Source organism: Pelophylax lessonae, assembly GCF_965119305.1.
Source record: "Pelophylax lessonae genome assembly, chromosome: 1".
Lineage (NCBI taxonomy): Eukaryota > Metazoa > Chordata > Amphibia > Anura > Ranidae > Pelophylax > Pelophylax lessonae.
Window position 1 is genome coordinate 272,157,267 of NC_138768.1, and position 16,818 is coordinate 272,174,084.

Here is a 16,818-nt window from a genome sequence, read left to right on the forward strand (position 1 = left end):
ATTCATACTTTGTAAATAAAATTTTTATCTACTATTATTACCTTCGATATCCCCTTTACTCCTGCCCTTAAAATCCCACCTTGACTTGAGGCACCACAAATACCACAACCATCTAAAGGTTATTACAAGGCGATTAACCTATGCAAAGTCTGGTGAGTTTGTTATCTGAAGGGGAAGGACTTTACAAGGTGTGGTGACTGGGTCATAGGTTTGATCACCCTGATTATCTCCAAACAACATAGTGGCATCACCATTTCTGTTAATAGCACTAATCACTTGGTGGAATTTCTTGGACTGATTGGACATCTTATCGGATGAACAGGCGTTGAGCTCTGCTAGTACTGGATTAATCATTTATGTTTTTTCAGCATTTATCATTGAATATTTGTACTTTTATAGTAGCGGCTTAATGTAAATTTATATATGAACTTTATTTTAATGTTTTAAAACACGTGCGCTGGGTTTGGTTATTAGGTTTTAATAATTTATTTATTTTCGGCATATATCATTGAATGCCATATGTTAGCTACTGAATTCTTTTCAATCCTTTTATCACTTTTGGTTTGATTTTGTATATTATAATCTATTATAATCTAGGCCTCCTTAGCAGTATAACCTTATTGAGTTAATATCCTAAAGTCCATTAAAGCTATCAGTCCCTGGTGATCTAATACTGGATGTGAGCCTTCCCCAAGGCATAGTGATGCTTTATGTAAGCCTAGTGGTCATGTTAGTTTCCTCTATTTGATTGACAATGTTCGCTATTTTAGTTTACTGATATCTGCTTGGGTTTGCAATGTTGTCATCAGTTCCTCTTTTTGTGTAAAGGGAACCTATACTTTGCCTCAGCTAGACAAAGTAAGAAGATTAGTTGATAGCAGACACCGCTACTAATTTCTAGCCACCTTCCCTGTGCTACCCTACTGCCTTGATCTTTCATCACAGCTTTTAAAAATCTCATTTGCAGTGGTTAGTACCTAGGCAGCAGATCACTGTGTCTTACATGATGAAGGGAGAGCATTCATAGCATAGCTGGTCCTTAAAGTGTTACTAAACCCAGGAGGACCCTGCATTCCCTATATCTGGTCTCCCACACTACACATAACATGGAAATGCTAATATTGTAGTAAATATAAACTGCTAAATATCTTTTCTCATCAGCAGTATATATCAGTCTTGTGACTTATATCAGTGTCCGGATGAGCACTGGTTAAAACTTGTAGGAGGAGTTTTCATTCTCCTCTGACTGTCCTATGACCCTTAACTCTCTGTCTGGACAGTGCTGATTGGTCCTGTGCTGATCACATGCACCCTCCCAGAAAAAAAAGAAGTCTCTAGCAATACACACCAAACTGAGCATGTGCAGAGTGCCCCCAAGGCTATCAGCAGATGGATTGGGGACAATAAAAGAAGTGGAGCGTCAGAGTAGACAGAATCAAACAGCCTTTTTACACAATGCAAAGCATTAACCCCTTAGGTTCCGCAGAGAGTATAACAAGCATGCTTTCCTGCATAAACAGATTGCTTTTACTGTTTTGGTTTTAGTACCACTTTAACCACTTGCCGACTGCCTAACGCCGATCTACGTCGGCAGTCAGCCCCTCACAGGCAAAGTGACGTAGGGCTACGTCACTAGCTTGTGAGGGTCTAGGGAGCGAGCGCGCGCCCCCGGAGGCGCGCTCCCGCTCCCGCGTGGTCACGGACCCCCCCGCGCGTGTGACCAGCGGACCCGATGTCCGCCGGTCACTCGGCGATCGGCGGGGGAGAGGGAGAAAGTCAGGCAGCTTGTGTAAACAAGCTGCCTGTCATTCTCCTCGCTGTAAAGACACTGATAAAACGGATCTAGTATGTAGATCCGTTGATCAGTGTCCTTACAGCTCAAGCCACAGCCAATCACAGTAGAAAGCACGCCCCTAGGGATACACACAGCCCCTCCCTTCCAAATAAAGTTAACCCCTTCACAACCAGTGTATTTTTACAGTAACAGTGCATATGTATGTTTTGGTAACCCCAAAAGTGTCACAAATGTCAGTCAAGGGTCCGATCTGTCCGCCCCAATGTCGCAGTACCGCAAAAAAAATCGCAGATCGCCGCCATTACGCGTTAAAAAAAAAACAACAAAAATGACAAAAATCTTTCCCTTTGTTAGTAAACGCGATAACTTTTGCGCAAACCAATCAAAATACGCTTTTTGCGATTTTTTTTACCAAACATAGGTAGCATAAAACAAATTGGCCGAAAATTTTAAAAAATTTTGATTTTTACTTTTTTTTGTGGGGGAATTTCATATAAAAAAATGTGAAAAATATTGTTATTTTTGCAAAATTGACGCTCTTTTTTTGTTTATAGCGCGTGATCAAAAAATCGCACAGGTGATCAAATACCACCAAAAGAAAGCTCTGTTTGTGGGAAAAAAAGGACGTCAAATTCGTTTAGGTACAGCGTCGCACGACCGCGCAATTGTCCGTTAAAGTCACGCAGTGCCGAATCGCAAAATACCCCCTTGTCAGGAAGGGGGTAAAATCTTCCGGGGCTTAAGTGGTTAAACCTAGTACATACTAGCATTTTTTTCATTCAACCCAGTGGGCTGAACGAAAAAAAACTGAAGATCTCGGAAGGAGCCACTTTACCAACAATCCAATGTTAGTACAGCGATCTCCCCTGCCGAGCTTTTGTGTTCTGACAGGGGGACTGCCCCGCCCCACCAGAACATGCCAGTCAGCGCTCTCAGCCAATGATCGGATGCCTTTTTCATGCTCCTTCGACAGAAGCCGAATATTCTGGCAATTTCTGTCACACCAGCTGCGATACATCCGGGCCGAATGTCTCACATGCTTCCTTTCCCAGACACTGCATCTTACATTCAGAGGTTTTAGCAACAGAGGCAATGCTGTCAATCCAGTAAAGCTGATCATTAGGTGAGTGGGAGCTAAAAAAAAACACCCCATCCCCTTAAAGTGGTGGTAAACCCAAAAGCAAACATTTATTATATTGAAGCTTAGAAACATGCCGCAAACCACTTTGCTCCCTATCTTACCGAACTCCTTTCGGGTTTATCAAAAAAGGTCTCCTTAGGCATTGGTTGACAGCAGCAACATCGGTTATACCACACCATTGGCGGTCAGCACAGGTTCCTCCTCTGACTGAGTGGGTTGCAGAGATGGATTACATTGAAAGGATGGAGTCTCCTTTGGCATGGGAGTTGGACACATACAAACTATGTGGTCTCTTGGAAGGTATCCAGGGAGTCAACTAAAATATGAAATCTACTTGCAGAATCATCGTAGGATCTGAACCTAGTTTTTTATTTAGTTGCCCACCCCTTGCTGTCTCAATCCCTTTTTGTGGTTTTTTTTTTCCTTTTGGTTGTTTTTTTTTTTATGGTTGCCCACCCCTTGCTGTCTCAATCCCTTTTTGTGTTTTATTTTTTTTCTTGCTTTGTTTACAGTTTTTTTAAATTTATTTATTGATTTTTTGTGTTTCATTTCTTTGTTACTACTTGTATCCTCTCTGGAGTTTGTTGTTTAATGCTAAAGACTGTTGTACAGTATTATGGATCATAACTTCTATTATAGTATTGGGGGTGTTGGCTCACTGCCCTCCAATACCCAACAATTGGTGCTATTCTTCTCTTATAGCTATGAATCCGTATTGGTCCATTTGGGTACTAGCATTGGTCTATATAACATACATGTTATATCCTCTGTGAGGTGCTTATGTATCATATATAATGCTCACTTTTATATTTCGGAGCCTTCCATAAGTATTGTTTATTTATTTTTTTGTATTGTCCTTGTTGGTACACATAATAACCACTTGTGTATGATCATTTTGTATGTAAAAAAATTGATTTTTAATTCATACTTACCTGTAAAATCCATTTCTTGAAGTACATCATGGGACACGGAGGCATAATCATCACATATGGGTTACATAGCCACCTATAGGTGAAGGACACTGGCAAACAATCAGAATTTATGACCCCCTATTTAACCCCCTCCCATACAGGAAGTACCTCAGTTTTGTAGCAAGCAATAAAAGACCCCATAGAAGAGGGGAGGGACCTCTGTGTCCCGTGGTGTACTTCAAGAAATGGATTTTACAGGTAAGTATGAATTTAAAATCCATTTTTCTTTTCGTGCATCACGGGACACAGAGCCATAATCATAACATATAGGACGTCCAAAAGCAATGCATTTCAGGGGAGGGGGATGCCAAAAAATACCACCATTTGACCCTTAACAGAAGGATTACACCGCCGCCTGCAGTACACTGCGGCCAAAAGCAGACTCCTCCTGGGTCCCAGCATCCACGTATTCACCGACGACCAGGTCGAGGCCTTTGCAAATCGTGCAGATCTGAGCCATAGAGGCTTGATGGTGATGTGCCCAAGAGGCACCTACTCTTCTGGTAGAATGTGCCTTTACAAGAAAAGGTGGAACCTTTCCTACTAAACCATACGTCTGGGTAATAACCTGACGAATCCAACAGGAAATCATAGATTTAGATGCTGCCAACCCCTTCCTGGGGTCTTCTGGCAGCAAAAACATGCTCTTGGTCTTAGGAATATGAACTGTTTCCTGTAAATAAAATTTAAGTGCACGCATTACATCAGTGGAATGCAATAACTTTTCCTCCTCTGAGTGAGGATCTGGAAAAAAAGAAGGTAGTATAATGTCCTGATTCAAATGAGAAAAGCCGGACACTACCTTTGGAAAAAAATGGATGAGGATGTAAAATCACCCTGTCTTGATAAAATATCAAGAATGGCTCTTTACAAGAAAGAGCTGCTAGTTCCGATACTCTTCTAGCCGAAGTTATCACAATCAAAAAGACCAGTTTCTTTGTCAAAAGACCCAGCGGAATCTGCCCAAAAGGTTCAAAAGACTGTTTTTTCAAAACTGCCAACACCAAATTTAAGCCCCAAGGACACAACGGTGGCTTCACTGGTGGAATAAACGCAATATTTCCGGACAAAGGTTTGAACCAACGAATGGGAAGCAATCGGTTCCTGGAAAAAAAAATGATAAAGCTGAAATCTGCCCTTTAATTGTGCTCAGGGCTAATTTCATATCTACCCCTGCTTGCAGGAAGGATAGAATTCTCCTGATAATATATGTACGGGGATGCCATTTCCTGGCCTCACACCATGTAGGATTTCCAGACCCTGTAATAAACATTCCTAGAGACTGGCTTCCTGGCGTTTATCAGTGTATGAACTGCTGGGCCAGACACACCCTGCTCTTCTAAGATTAAGGTTTCAATAGCCAAGCCATCAAATTTAGAGACTGTATAGCAGGGTGGAATATCGGACCTTGAGAAAGCAAGTCTGGACGCAGTGGAAGGACCCAGGGCCTTGTCACTGCCAACCTCTGGATTTGTGCATACCAAATCCTCCTCGGCCAAGCTGGAGCTACCATAATTACAGGTTTCCCCTCCAGCTGGATCCTGCGCAACAAATGTGATATCAGCTGTACCGGAGGAAAGGCATAGATGACTGCACGAATTTCCAAAATATTAATGGGGAGAAGACTCTCTACCCAAGACCATTTTCCCTGGACAGTGGCTTCCTCCAGGACCGCTCCCCAGCTGGAGAGACTGGCATCCGTAGTCACCACCCTCCAGGTCACTGGAAGAAAGGATGTCCCCTTCTCCAGATTTCTGGTCATCAACCGCCAATTCAGACTCTGTCGTACTCTTGGTAGCAGAGATATGAACTGGTCCAAGAACTGAATTCTTCTGTTCCACGCAGACAGAATGTGGTTCTGCAAGAGTCTGGCATGGAATTGAGCATAGGGAATTGCCTCAAATGTGGACACCATCTTGCCCAGTAACATCATGCAACGACGTATAGACGGATATCTCAGTCTTACTATAGACCGAACCTGACTCTTCAGATCTGAGACCATTCTTGCTTGGTATTCCAGACGCTGGACTGGCTATAATGCTGACTTTGCTAACTTCAGTATCTAACCCAGACGTTTCAAAAAATGTACAGTCTGAAGGATATTTTGGCTTAGAGCCGACGCAGATTGATCTATTAGTAATAGATGGTCTAGATATCCTAATATCGATATCCCTCAGGACCTTAGAACAGCCAATACTGGAGCTAGGATGTTTGCGAACACTCTTTGTGCGGTAACCAACCCGAAGGGCAGGGCCACAAACTGTATATTATGGTTTCCAATCACAAAACGAAGGAACCTTTGATGGGTCTGAAATATAGGCACATGAAGGTATGCAACCTTGATGTCTATGGATGCTAGAAATTCCTCTCCCTGCAGGGAGGCTTTGACTGAATGAATTAATTCCATGCAGAAAGAACAAACATTCAGAAACTGATTCAGCTCCTTGAGATCCAAAATAGGTCTCACATCCCTGTTTGGTTTGGGGATTACAAATAGGTTTGAGTAAAAACCCTTGAACCTTTCGTTTTCTGGAGCCTCGATTATCACCCTCTGAGCTCTCAGCTGGTCTAATGCCTGAAAGAGAGAGCTTTCTTTTACGGGTCTGTTGGTATACTTGACCTTACAAACCGAGGATGCAGGAATACCCAAAATTCCAGCTTGTATCCCTGTGAAATGGTGGAGATGACCCAGTTGTCCTCAAACAGCTCCACCCATACCCCTGAGAACTGCAGGAGCTTTCCCCCCATGTGAGTGGGGGCGCCCCTTCACTGAGAGGGCTTAGTGAAAGACTTGGCTGATCTCTGGGCCCAGGGCTTTTTCTGACCTTGCCCCGAAGGCTTGGGTCCGGATGCAGAAGGTTGAGGTCATCGCCACTGCCTGGAACTGAAAGCACTGGTATTATGTGGGATGGGGATCTTAAAAGAAGGACGCCTGCTCTTCCTCTTTACAGGTAGCAACGTACTCCCCCCCACCCCCCCCCGAGATCTTTTGGATATATTTAGATCTAGATCATCCCCAAAAAGGCTTTCTCCCTGAAAGGGGAAGCTAGTCAGTAATTATTTACATGGTAATTCAGCAGACCAGCTCTTTAACCAAAGGATTCTACTCAAATGCACTGTCATCAGAGCAATTCACGACATTTGCCTTATGGAGTCCGTAAGAGCATCTACTGCAAAACACAAAGTGCAAGGTAGATCTAACAGATCTTCCACAGACTCTCCTTGAGAAGGAACTGTCTTGGCCACTTGCTTTATGCGGTCTTTCAAAGACTGACACACTCCTATGGCTGCTACTGCTGGTTGTACCGCAGAACCTGCAACGGCAAAGGAGGCTTTCAATAAAGATTCCAACTTCTTATCCGCTGGATCTTTAAAACCTGGGCATTATCCACAGGACAGGTTAAATTCTTGATAACCGAAGAAATCGCTGCATCCACAGTGGGAATTTTTCATCTCTTAGAAAACGTATCCTTCATAGGATATAACAATGAAAACCTTTTAGGAGGAACAAACATCCTATCCGGATGATCCCAGTCATCATACACTTCTTGCTCCAAGAGTGGATGCATGGGAAATGACGAGGAATCTAAGGAGGGCGCAATGAGCCTAGGGAGGAAAAAGAAGTTTCAGCTGTCTCTAGGGGTGGGAGTTTAAACTCAGCCTAGACCATCTCAGCAAAAGACTGGATAAACAGTCTCTGGGATAGAGAAGCTGATAGAGATTCCTCTGACTCAGAAGTGGAAATTTCAGCTTGACCTTCGATAGGGTCACCTTCAGCTATATCTTCCACATCCTCTGCCCAATCCTGAAATGATACAGGATTGGGCAGAAGGCCCTAGTCGTGCTTCCACTGTGTCTACTCCTCCTGCTAAGCCATAAGCCAGAAGCAAATAGCCAATCTAAGCCATTATGGTTGTCAGGCATAGTAGCTACTCTGTGTACTTCTGCCACAGCCTATGTTACCAAGGACGATTTGGCATCGGCATTAGACAGCCTAGAGGGTAGGATTGCTGACATGATTGCAGCACCACATGATTACAGCACCTGAGCTGCTAATGGGCGAACGCCATAGACATGCGGCACGCAATCCAGCAGAGGCAAACATGCGAACGCTTATGTGCCAGGGCTAACCAACAAACAAATGAGGAGAGAGCAGTTTAGGCTGAATCCTGTTTGTCACAGCTGATACTTTTCAGATAAACTGCTCAGGGTATGAAAACAGTGTAACAATAATTTAAACATACTTTGCATAAACCTGCTACAATGTAAATACAAGCAGAAATACACTTGGCACAAGTCTCTGTAATCTTATTAAAGGGAACGGTGCATAAAATATTTACAATTTTGCAATTTTTAACCTCCTAAGGTTATTTGTTGTGTAAATATTTAAAATTGACTCTCCAGTCCTGCCGCAGGAAACTGCTATAAGCAAGAATCCAACCTTCACTCTTCACGGGGAGCATAAAGAGGGGTCACGGCCTTGGACCTGGACCTGGATCCAAGGGTCCGGATCCCAGGGTCCTGCGCCTAAAAAGGACAGCGTTACAGGCAAAACTTTGTATCTGCTTCCCGAGGTTCGGGTACCATCTTTTTAGTCCATTGACTGTTTTGGATGGATCTGATAGCTAACCCCTTAGATTCAGTGATCTTTGATTGGGGTATGATAGCATAATCTTCTTTCTGCTCCTTTGAAACATAACAAACATGTGGAGCTCCTCTCCACAGCGACCTTCACCTTTTAGACACTGGCGAAAAAACTGAGGTACTTCCTGTATGGGAGGAGTTATATAGGGGGTCATCAATTCTGATTGGTTGCCAGTGTCCTTCACATATAGGTGGCTATATAACCCATATGTTTATGATTATGGCTCTGTGTCCCGTGACGTACAAAAATAAATAGTTTTTTCAATAAACTTAGATTGACAACAAATTCTTTAGATGTGATGGCTTCATTTGCTTTCTTTCATTTTTACCTGGTGATCCTGCCAGAAAGGGGTTTATTTACTAAGGCTGGAGAATTCAAAATCAGGCTCACTTCTGCATAGAAACCAATCAGCTTCCAGGTTTTATTGCCAAAGCTTAACCACTTAAGCCCTAGCCCTATTTCGGACACTTTTTGTTTACAAGTTAAAACCAGTATTTTTTCCTAGAAAACTACTTAGAACCCCCAAACATTATATATATTTTTTTAGCAAAGACTCTGGAGAATAAAATGTCGGTCATTGCAAAATTTTTTGTCACGCGGTATTTGCGCAGCGGTCTTTAAAACGCCATTTTTTTGGAAAACATTTGAAAAATCACATTTCACTGCATTTAAAAAATACTAAACAGTAAAGTTAGCCCATTTTTTTTGTATATTGTGAAAGATGATGTCACGCCGAGTAAATAGATACCCAACATGTTACAGTTTAAAATTGCGCCCCCCCGTGGGATGGCGACAAACTATGGTCAATAGAGATCTCAATCTGCTCTTTTAAATTATTGCCCACGCTCTGGCGATCGCGGCGATACCTCACATGTGTGGTTTGAACAGCGATTTCATTCGCGGCTCGACTTGCGTATACGTTTTTTTTGTGCGCGAGCTAACGGTGATGGGGGCGGGTAATTTTTTTTTTTCCTATTTATTTTTTCTTTTTTTTTTAAACTTTATTACAGGTTTTTTTAAAAAAAAAAAAAATCTGATCACTTTTATTGCTGTCACAAGCAATGTAAACATCCCTTGTGACACCGATATGTAGTGACAGGTACACTTTATGGAGGGATCGAGGGTCTAAAAGACCCTAGACCCCTCCACTACACTTCCCTGTATGCAAAACGCCGAAAACGGCATTTTTGCATACAGCCGTTTTTCAAATCTGCCGCCTTTTGCAGCACAGTAACCCGGAAGTGACGTCATGGACGCCGCCTCCGGGTTACGTCATCGGAGGCCCGATCGATGCCGTTTCCGGCATTCATCGGGACTCCATCCAGCCGGCGGACGTGCCGGCTGGGTGCTCGGGGCTCCTGGTGGGACAGGAGCCCCGAGCAAAGCCACGGAAGGCGGACGTCCCCTCCCGCTCACCCGGGTAACGATCGAGCGGCTCCCGAGCCGCATCGGTCATTACCGACGGAAAGCCGACCATCGGTTTCAAACCACGGTACCGGGATGATGCCTCTAGCTAGAGGCATCATCCCGGTATAACCCCGCAAAGTCAGCCAACGTACCGGTACGTTGATATGCGGTAAGTGGTTAATTGAACAAGCTGAGGTTAGAAGCTGATTGGCTACCATGCACAACTGCACCAGATTCTGAGTGTTCCTGACTTAGTAAATCTACCCCTAAGTCTGTTGTTCTTTTAACAGAACAAGCTGTCCTACAGATGTAGAAGTTTGAGGGTTGAGACAAACCATTTACCACTGACAGGGGTGCTTACAATGATCAAATTTTATTTATGTAAAACCTTTATCCCCAAAGAAACAAAACTGTTCCTGCAACTGCTTAAAACATGTTAGCTGGAGTTAAGGAGTGTGGTGTTGATTTACTAAAGCTTGAGAGTGCAACATCTGGTGCAGCTCTGCCAATTAGCTTTATAGGTTTTATTGTCAAAGTTTAACTGAACAGCTGAAGTTAGAAGTTGATTGGGTACCATGCACAGCTTCACCAGATTTTGCACTCTCTGGGTTTTAGTAAATTAACCACTGTATCTCAATTGGCCAGTGCAGTGGTGCTCTACTACACTGCAAAGTGCATGAGCATCATGGGAAATGTAGTCCCAAAACATCTGGGGTGCCAAGATTGGCCATCACTGGGTTAGTGCATCTAACATTGCCTAGTTGGCAATGCTGCTGTCTAAAGATATCCTTGATGCTCCTTCATCCAGAGTATAGACATCCTCATACAGAAAATGTGTTACTGGCCAGATCACCAGGTGAAACCAGAGGGGGAAAAAAAGCCTATAAACCAAAAAACGAATGCATTCATCACATCCAAGGATTTGGTAACCCGCAATAAATCACATATTTGGTTTTGGGGTTAATATAGCTTTAAATCAATCTAAAGAGTAATAAAAAATGTTTGCAGTCACATAACAATTCAGGGCCCGAGTACTGTTTTTTTTTGAATTGCAGGGTTCTTTTTGATGTAGACAATTACCATTAGCTGATGCAAATGTCCAGTAGTTGGGTTCTCAAAGGGCTTGTTCACACAGGTGCATTGGCTTGTGCAGTGTGAAGAGCCATTTGGTTATCTGTTTCAAGCAGTGCGGAGCTGTCCTCAGGCAGCCTATCCTTGTCAATAGAGAAAGAGTGGGTGTACGCAGAAAGTGCGCACCCAGGTCCATACACCTGTTCCTGCATACTTGTCAAAATCAGAGCCGCAGGTGAGTCCATACACTGTCTCTATTGACAAAATGCATCCCCCCCCCCCCCCCACATAGCAATTTTAGACTTAAGAAGTACCAGGTATCTAAACTGTACAATGGAGTGCAAAGTGTAAGAGAACAGCTTGTAACAGACTTGAAACAATCAGGGAGAAGCAAAATGTATGTAAGGCCTGCTAATCGAGGTATGAAATATTACCCCTTTTGTCTACACCAATATGGCGATCACCTCCTTGGTTAAACCATATGCATACAAAATATCCTGTGAAGAATACAAGAAAAGAAAATTGGGAGATTAAAAAAATACAAAAAGGAGTGTACCAAAGTATACATTTTAATTGTGCAACCTGTGCAATCAATGATAAATTGGTGTCTGGTTACAACCAATGGCTGATTGATGAAATAAGGTGAAAAAGAAAAAATCACATAGACAACAAATTGCATAACAAAAAATGAATAAAAACATGTGATAGAATAATGTGTCCGGACGCCAGGTACTTTTTGTCATAAAAAGCGTGGTTCCCACGGCTACTGGCCGTATTGAAATTAACCAAAAGGATAATTTGGGGAATGCCTCTTATGCCAAGCCCTTGGGTGCTCGAGCTGGAATGCAAAAGAAGTTGCTGGAAGAAATATGGAGAAAAGGGAGACACAGGAGATAGGTATAAAAAGAGGGGGTAAACAAAAAGGAAGGAGAAGACGCAGGGCCATCTTACTAAATGGGCACGCTGGGCAGTTGCCCGGGGGCCCCACTTGCCCGGGGGGCCCCACCTGCCCAGTGCCCCAGCCAAGCTTTAGTCCCGATTCCTGTGTGCATCCCGCCTGCTGAACTTAGCAGGTGGCAAGCCCCTGTCGGCCCTGCGCTGCAGTCAGGCCACTTGGGCTATGGAGGGGGAGCCCACAACTGCAGGGATGCCTATCCGCCTTCACAGGAACAGGCACACACAGGACAGTCGACTCTGACTCCCGTCTGTGTGTGTGTTCACTGGACCCAGCCGCCGAACTTGGAAGCTGTCATCAGCCTTGAACTGAGGACCTATAAATATTGCCTTATCAATAATTTGCATTTTTATTCTTGTCTGTGATTGTGTAGGCAGGGCCCCAGTGCTCTGCATTTCCCGGGGACCTTTAATGCTCTTAAGATGGCACTGAGAGGAGGAAGGGCTCAGAAGAAGACAAAAATGAGAAGGCAAAATCCATGCATGGCTCAGGATCAAGACACACAGTACACACAGGAGAAGACGCCACCGCATCTTCAGCCACCCTGGATCTGTTTCCAGCATTGGGAACCTTTCCCGTTTATCACTTCTTGAACAGTGTATCTCCTTCCTTTTTGTTTCCCCCCTCTTTTCATACCTATCTCCTGTGTCTCCCTTTTCTCCATATTTCTTCCAGCAATTTCTTTTGCATTCCAGCTCGAGCATCCAGTGGCTTGGCATAAGAGGCATTCCCCAAATTATCCTTTTGGTTAATTTCCATATGGCCAGTCACCGTGGGAACCACGCTTTTTATGCCGAAAAAGTACCTGGTGTCCGGACACATCATTCTATCACATGTTTTTATTCATTTTTTGTTTTGCAATTTGTTGTCTATGTGATTTTTTTTCTTTTTCAGCTTATTTCATCAATCAGCCATTGGTTGTAATCAGACATCAATTTATCATTGATTGCACAGGTTGCACAATTAAAATTTATACTTTGGTACTCTCCCCTTTTTTTATTTTTTTCATTTCCCAATGGTTTTCTTTTCCTGTGTTCTTTACAGGATATTTTGTATTGAAACAATCGAGTTCCTGGTTAGTTTGTAAGTAAAAATGTCTTTACTTCTTTTAGGGACATCCTGAAGCAAGGGGGCTCCCCTGTGGACAGTGCTATAGCCGCCCTAATTTGTACCACAGTAATACATCCACAGAGCATGGGCCTTGGAGGTGGTGTCATTTTCACTATTTATAATGCCTCAACAGGTACGTGCCAACCACTTATGCAGTCTGAAGCTTTGTTAATGCCAACAAATAAGTGTCATTACCATGATTTTAATGTTATAAAATTTAAGACAACTCATAATCACACTGTATGTTTTTCTGTATATATATTCTTCTCTGCAGGAGAAGTGGAGGTCATAAATGCACGAGAAACTGTGCCTAGCAGGTCTCCACCCAATCTTACTGAGCAGTGCTTCAACCCTGGGTTTGTGAAACCAGGTAAGTACTATAGTCATAGTGAAAAGGGTCTTTAGTTACAATATAGATAAGTCATATGAGATAAACCCAGGAGCAGGGGCCAAATGGAAACATTGCAGATAAGGCTCCATTCACACCTGAGAGTATAGTTGTCGGGCTTTTTTTGGGCATTTTTCAGGCTTTTTTTCAGGCGTTTTTTTGCATGTGTTTGGAGGCAGGCATTAACATCTGACCAAAAACGCTTGTAATCTGCCAAAAAAGGAGCTCATGTACTGTACTTCTTTGAGCTTCAGGAGACAAAACGCTCATATGTGAACAGGGGCCATTGAAATGAATGGGATTTTGCTTGTTGGGCGTTTTGAGACTTCAGAGATGAGCGTTTTACGAACTGAAAAAACGCTGAGGTGTTAACAGGGCCTAAGAGGCATGCTGTTAATTTACAGAACTTTTGTTCACATTTCCTCTGGAAATATGAAATCCTTTGTTCTGCAGTGGGGGGCTTAGTTGATTCCCTTGGAACATAAAAAGTGAATTGTAAAATCACAGCACACACAAGTGCACGAAGGGTACAGAAAAGGATCAACCCCTGAAGAAAAAAGCCCTCAATCTAAACAAAGTGCGTCCAGCAGCACTCACTGAAAGGCTGACTGTATGAACAGCCACAAACAGCTGCGACCGCTGACAACCTGTCACTAACCACTTCTAGGACTGGAAAGGTTTTATCCCCTTAATGACCAGACCATTTTTTTTGCGATACGGCACTGCATTGCTTTAACTGACAGATGAACGGTTGTGCGACTCTGTACTCAAATAAAATGTATGTCTTTTTTCCCCCACAAATAGAGCTTTCTTTTGGTGGTATTTGATCACCTCTGCGGTTTTTCTATTTTTGCACTATAAACAAAAATGCGCAACAATTTTGAAAAAAAAACAAAACAGTTTTTTTTTTACTTTCTGCTATAAAACAGAGTAAAAAAATGTAAAAAAAAAATACATTTTTTCATCAGTTTAGGCCAATTTATATTCTGCTACATATGTTTGGTAAATAAAAATCCCAATGAGTGTATATTGATTGATTTGCGCAAAAGTTAGCATCTACGAAATGATGCAATATTTTTATGGAATTTTTATTTTTTTACTAGTAATGGTGACAATCAGCGATTTTTAGCGGAACTGCGAGATTACGGCGGACAAATCGGACATCTAACTGACACTTTTGACACTTTTTGGGAAGCAGTGACATTAATACAGTTATCAGTGCTAAAAAGTATGCACTGTCATTGCACTAATGACACTGGCAGGGAAGGGGTTAACATCAGGGGCGATTAAAGGGTTTAGTGTGTCCCTAGAGGGTGTTTACTAACTGTGGGGGGGGGGGGGTTTCACTGATTGGGGGAAGACAAAGATCCAGGTTCCTGCTTAGATCTCCATCTTGACCCCCTGCAAAAAGGTAGTCTGCCTTGTTTACATAGGCAGATTGCCATTTTGCCTCTCAAAGAATGATCTCAGGTGGCTGGCGGACACCACTGATTGACATCTCCTCTAGCTAATCGGGGCACGATGGATATTGAACAAAATGACGTGCAGGTACAATGTTTTGCGCAATAGCGCCACATTGCTGCAGTAAATACACTGCAGCCGTTCCGCAATTAAGTAAAGTGTACGGGCTCAGCGCCCGCTGCTAGATGCTCACATCTGTCAAACACCGCAGCAGGAACTTAGCTGCATTTGTTTGCTGTGTCTGAAAATCATGAATGGGTTTGGTTCTCAGTGATCCCATGCTCAACTTGTAGGCAGGTGCAGTCTACTGTCTCCACAGCAGGAGGCACTCTCCTGTAGTGGCACTGCAATTGGAGAGAAAGTCAAGAGGAACATGGTTCCTCTATGGTTTCCTGGGTCACTGAGGAAGCTATCCCATTGGATGCTGCCGCCTCATGTGACTCTTGGAGCCATCTTTGATCAGGCAGAGCTTTTTTAAGGCCTTGGCTCCAAGGTTTGGTGCGCATTTTTTGATTTGGCATAGTAGGAACAGGTACCCCTCCCGGTAGGGACAAAACTAGTGGCAGGGAAAGGTTTCTGATGAGGGAAAGCGTAGGGCTTGACACTTCTCTAGACATATATCAGCTTGAGCACAAGATGGCCAGGCTGAATTTTACCCCTCATAGCAGCTACTGTCAGTTCGGCTGAATCCTGCTCTCTACATGCTGTTGGACTTCTGAATGTCCCCAGCTGGGCTGCTTTCACACTGAGACTGTATGTGTTATTGCCCCCGCACCATGCTGCACCCCACCTATAAACTTGTACCCGAAGCTCAGCTTTAGTAAAGACAAAAGGTGTTCAAAGTTTAAAATTGATTTATTTATTTTTTAAAGAAAGCAGCCACGCCCAGAGTGGAAGAGCCTGTTTCCTGCTATTGTAAAGAAGAATGTTTAAAAGTAAAAGCATGGGTCTCTCTGCAGAGATTCAACACGCTTTTACTGCCCCTTCCAACCGCTATCCCCTTTAACTGCAGAGGCAGTGGCTGGGAGTGTAGACATGCTGCGATGCGATGCTTTGCCTTGGGCCTGGGGCAGGAATTATACCCTTGGTCTCTTAATGCGAGCATAACCACTCTGCAAGCACCCTGCAACTATGTGCTAGTGCAGGGTTCAAGGGGGAAAACTAGGCGGTAAGGAGGTAATATAATCTCTCCTAACCACCTGCCAAATGCTCTCTGGGGAGTAATTCATTCACCAAGAGACCAAAGCTAATTTAAACAAGCCCTTAACAGCATCATTAGGGTGATCTAGCAAGCAACACACATTGTAAGAATTTGCATCTCCACTCTTATTATAAAAATGCAGCCTTACCTAATGGTGAGTATGGTGGTATATAGTTGTTTGCTTTTGCTGTCAGGACATTAATATCCACTTAGTTTTAGACTGTAAGGCCGGCCATACACAGTTCGAATCTTGGCCCTAAGTTGATCGATCGATCAACTTGAGTACAACCAGTCTGCCGGATTTTCTTCTGACTATTGCAAATGTGGCTGCTGTAGCTGCCAGCGATGATCACTGTCTTCTCCTGGTGGGAATGGCTGCCCCCCCCACCCCTCTTCAGGAGAAGTCAATTGCTCGGCAGGAGGGATTCCCATGTCAACACTATCTGTGTTGATGGGGAACCATGCACATTTCTTTCCTGCAACCCATGGTTGCAGGAGAGAAATTTGCACCATCTATGGGCTGCCTAGACTCATATGGAGGCTAACGTGTCTGTTATGTGAGTTCAGACCTGATAACTGACACTCTCTTCAGGATGCTGCAGAAAATATGGCTGGCCACATACTGTTCTTATAGATTACTTTGGGTCAGCCTGCAGGATCTAACATATTCCTC

The 16,818-nt window shown here is 43.4% G+C and overlaps 1 protein-coding gene across 2 annotated transcripts in view; it reads left to right on the top strand.

Moving 5' to 3' along the window:
- The window catches only part of GGT5 (gamma-glutamyltransferase 5), a 136,420-nt gene that overhangs the window by 41,463 nt on the left and 78,139 nt on the right, over positions 1 to 16,818 (top strand). The window contains exons 2-3 of one of the 2 annotated variants that reach the window (XM_082244212.1): positions 13,098 to 13,228; positions 13,370 to 13,465. The exons of the other annotated variant lie outside the window; for it this stretch is intronic. Coding sequence (XP_082100338.1) covers positions 13,098 to 13,228; positions 13,370 to 13,465 — 227 coding nt within the window. The remainder of the gene's footprint in view (positions 1 to 13,097; positions 13,229 to 13,369; positions 13,466 to 16,818) is intronic. 2 annotated transcript variants of the gene reach the window in all.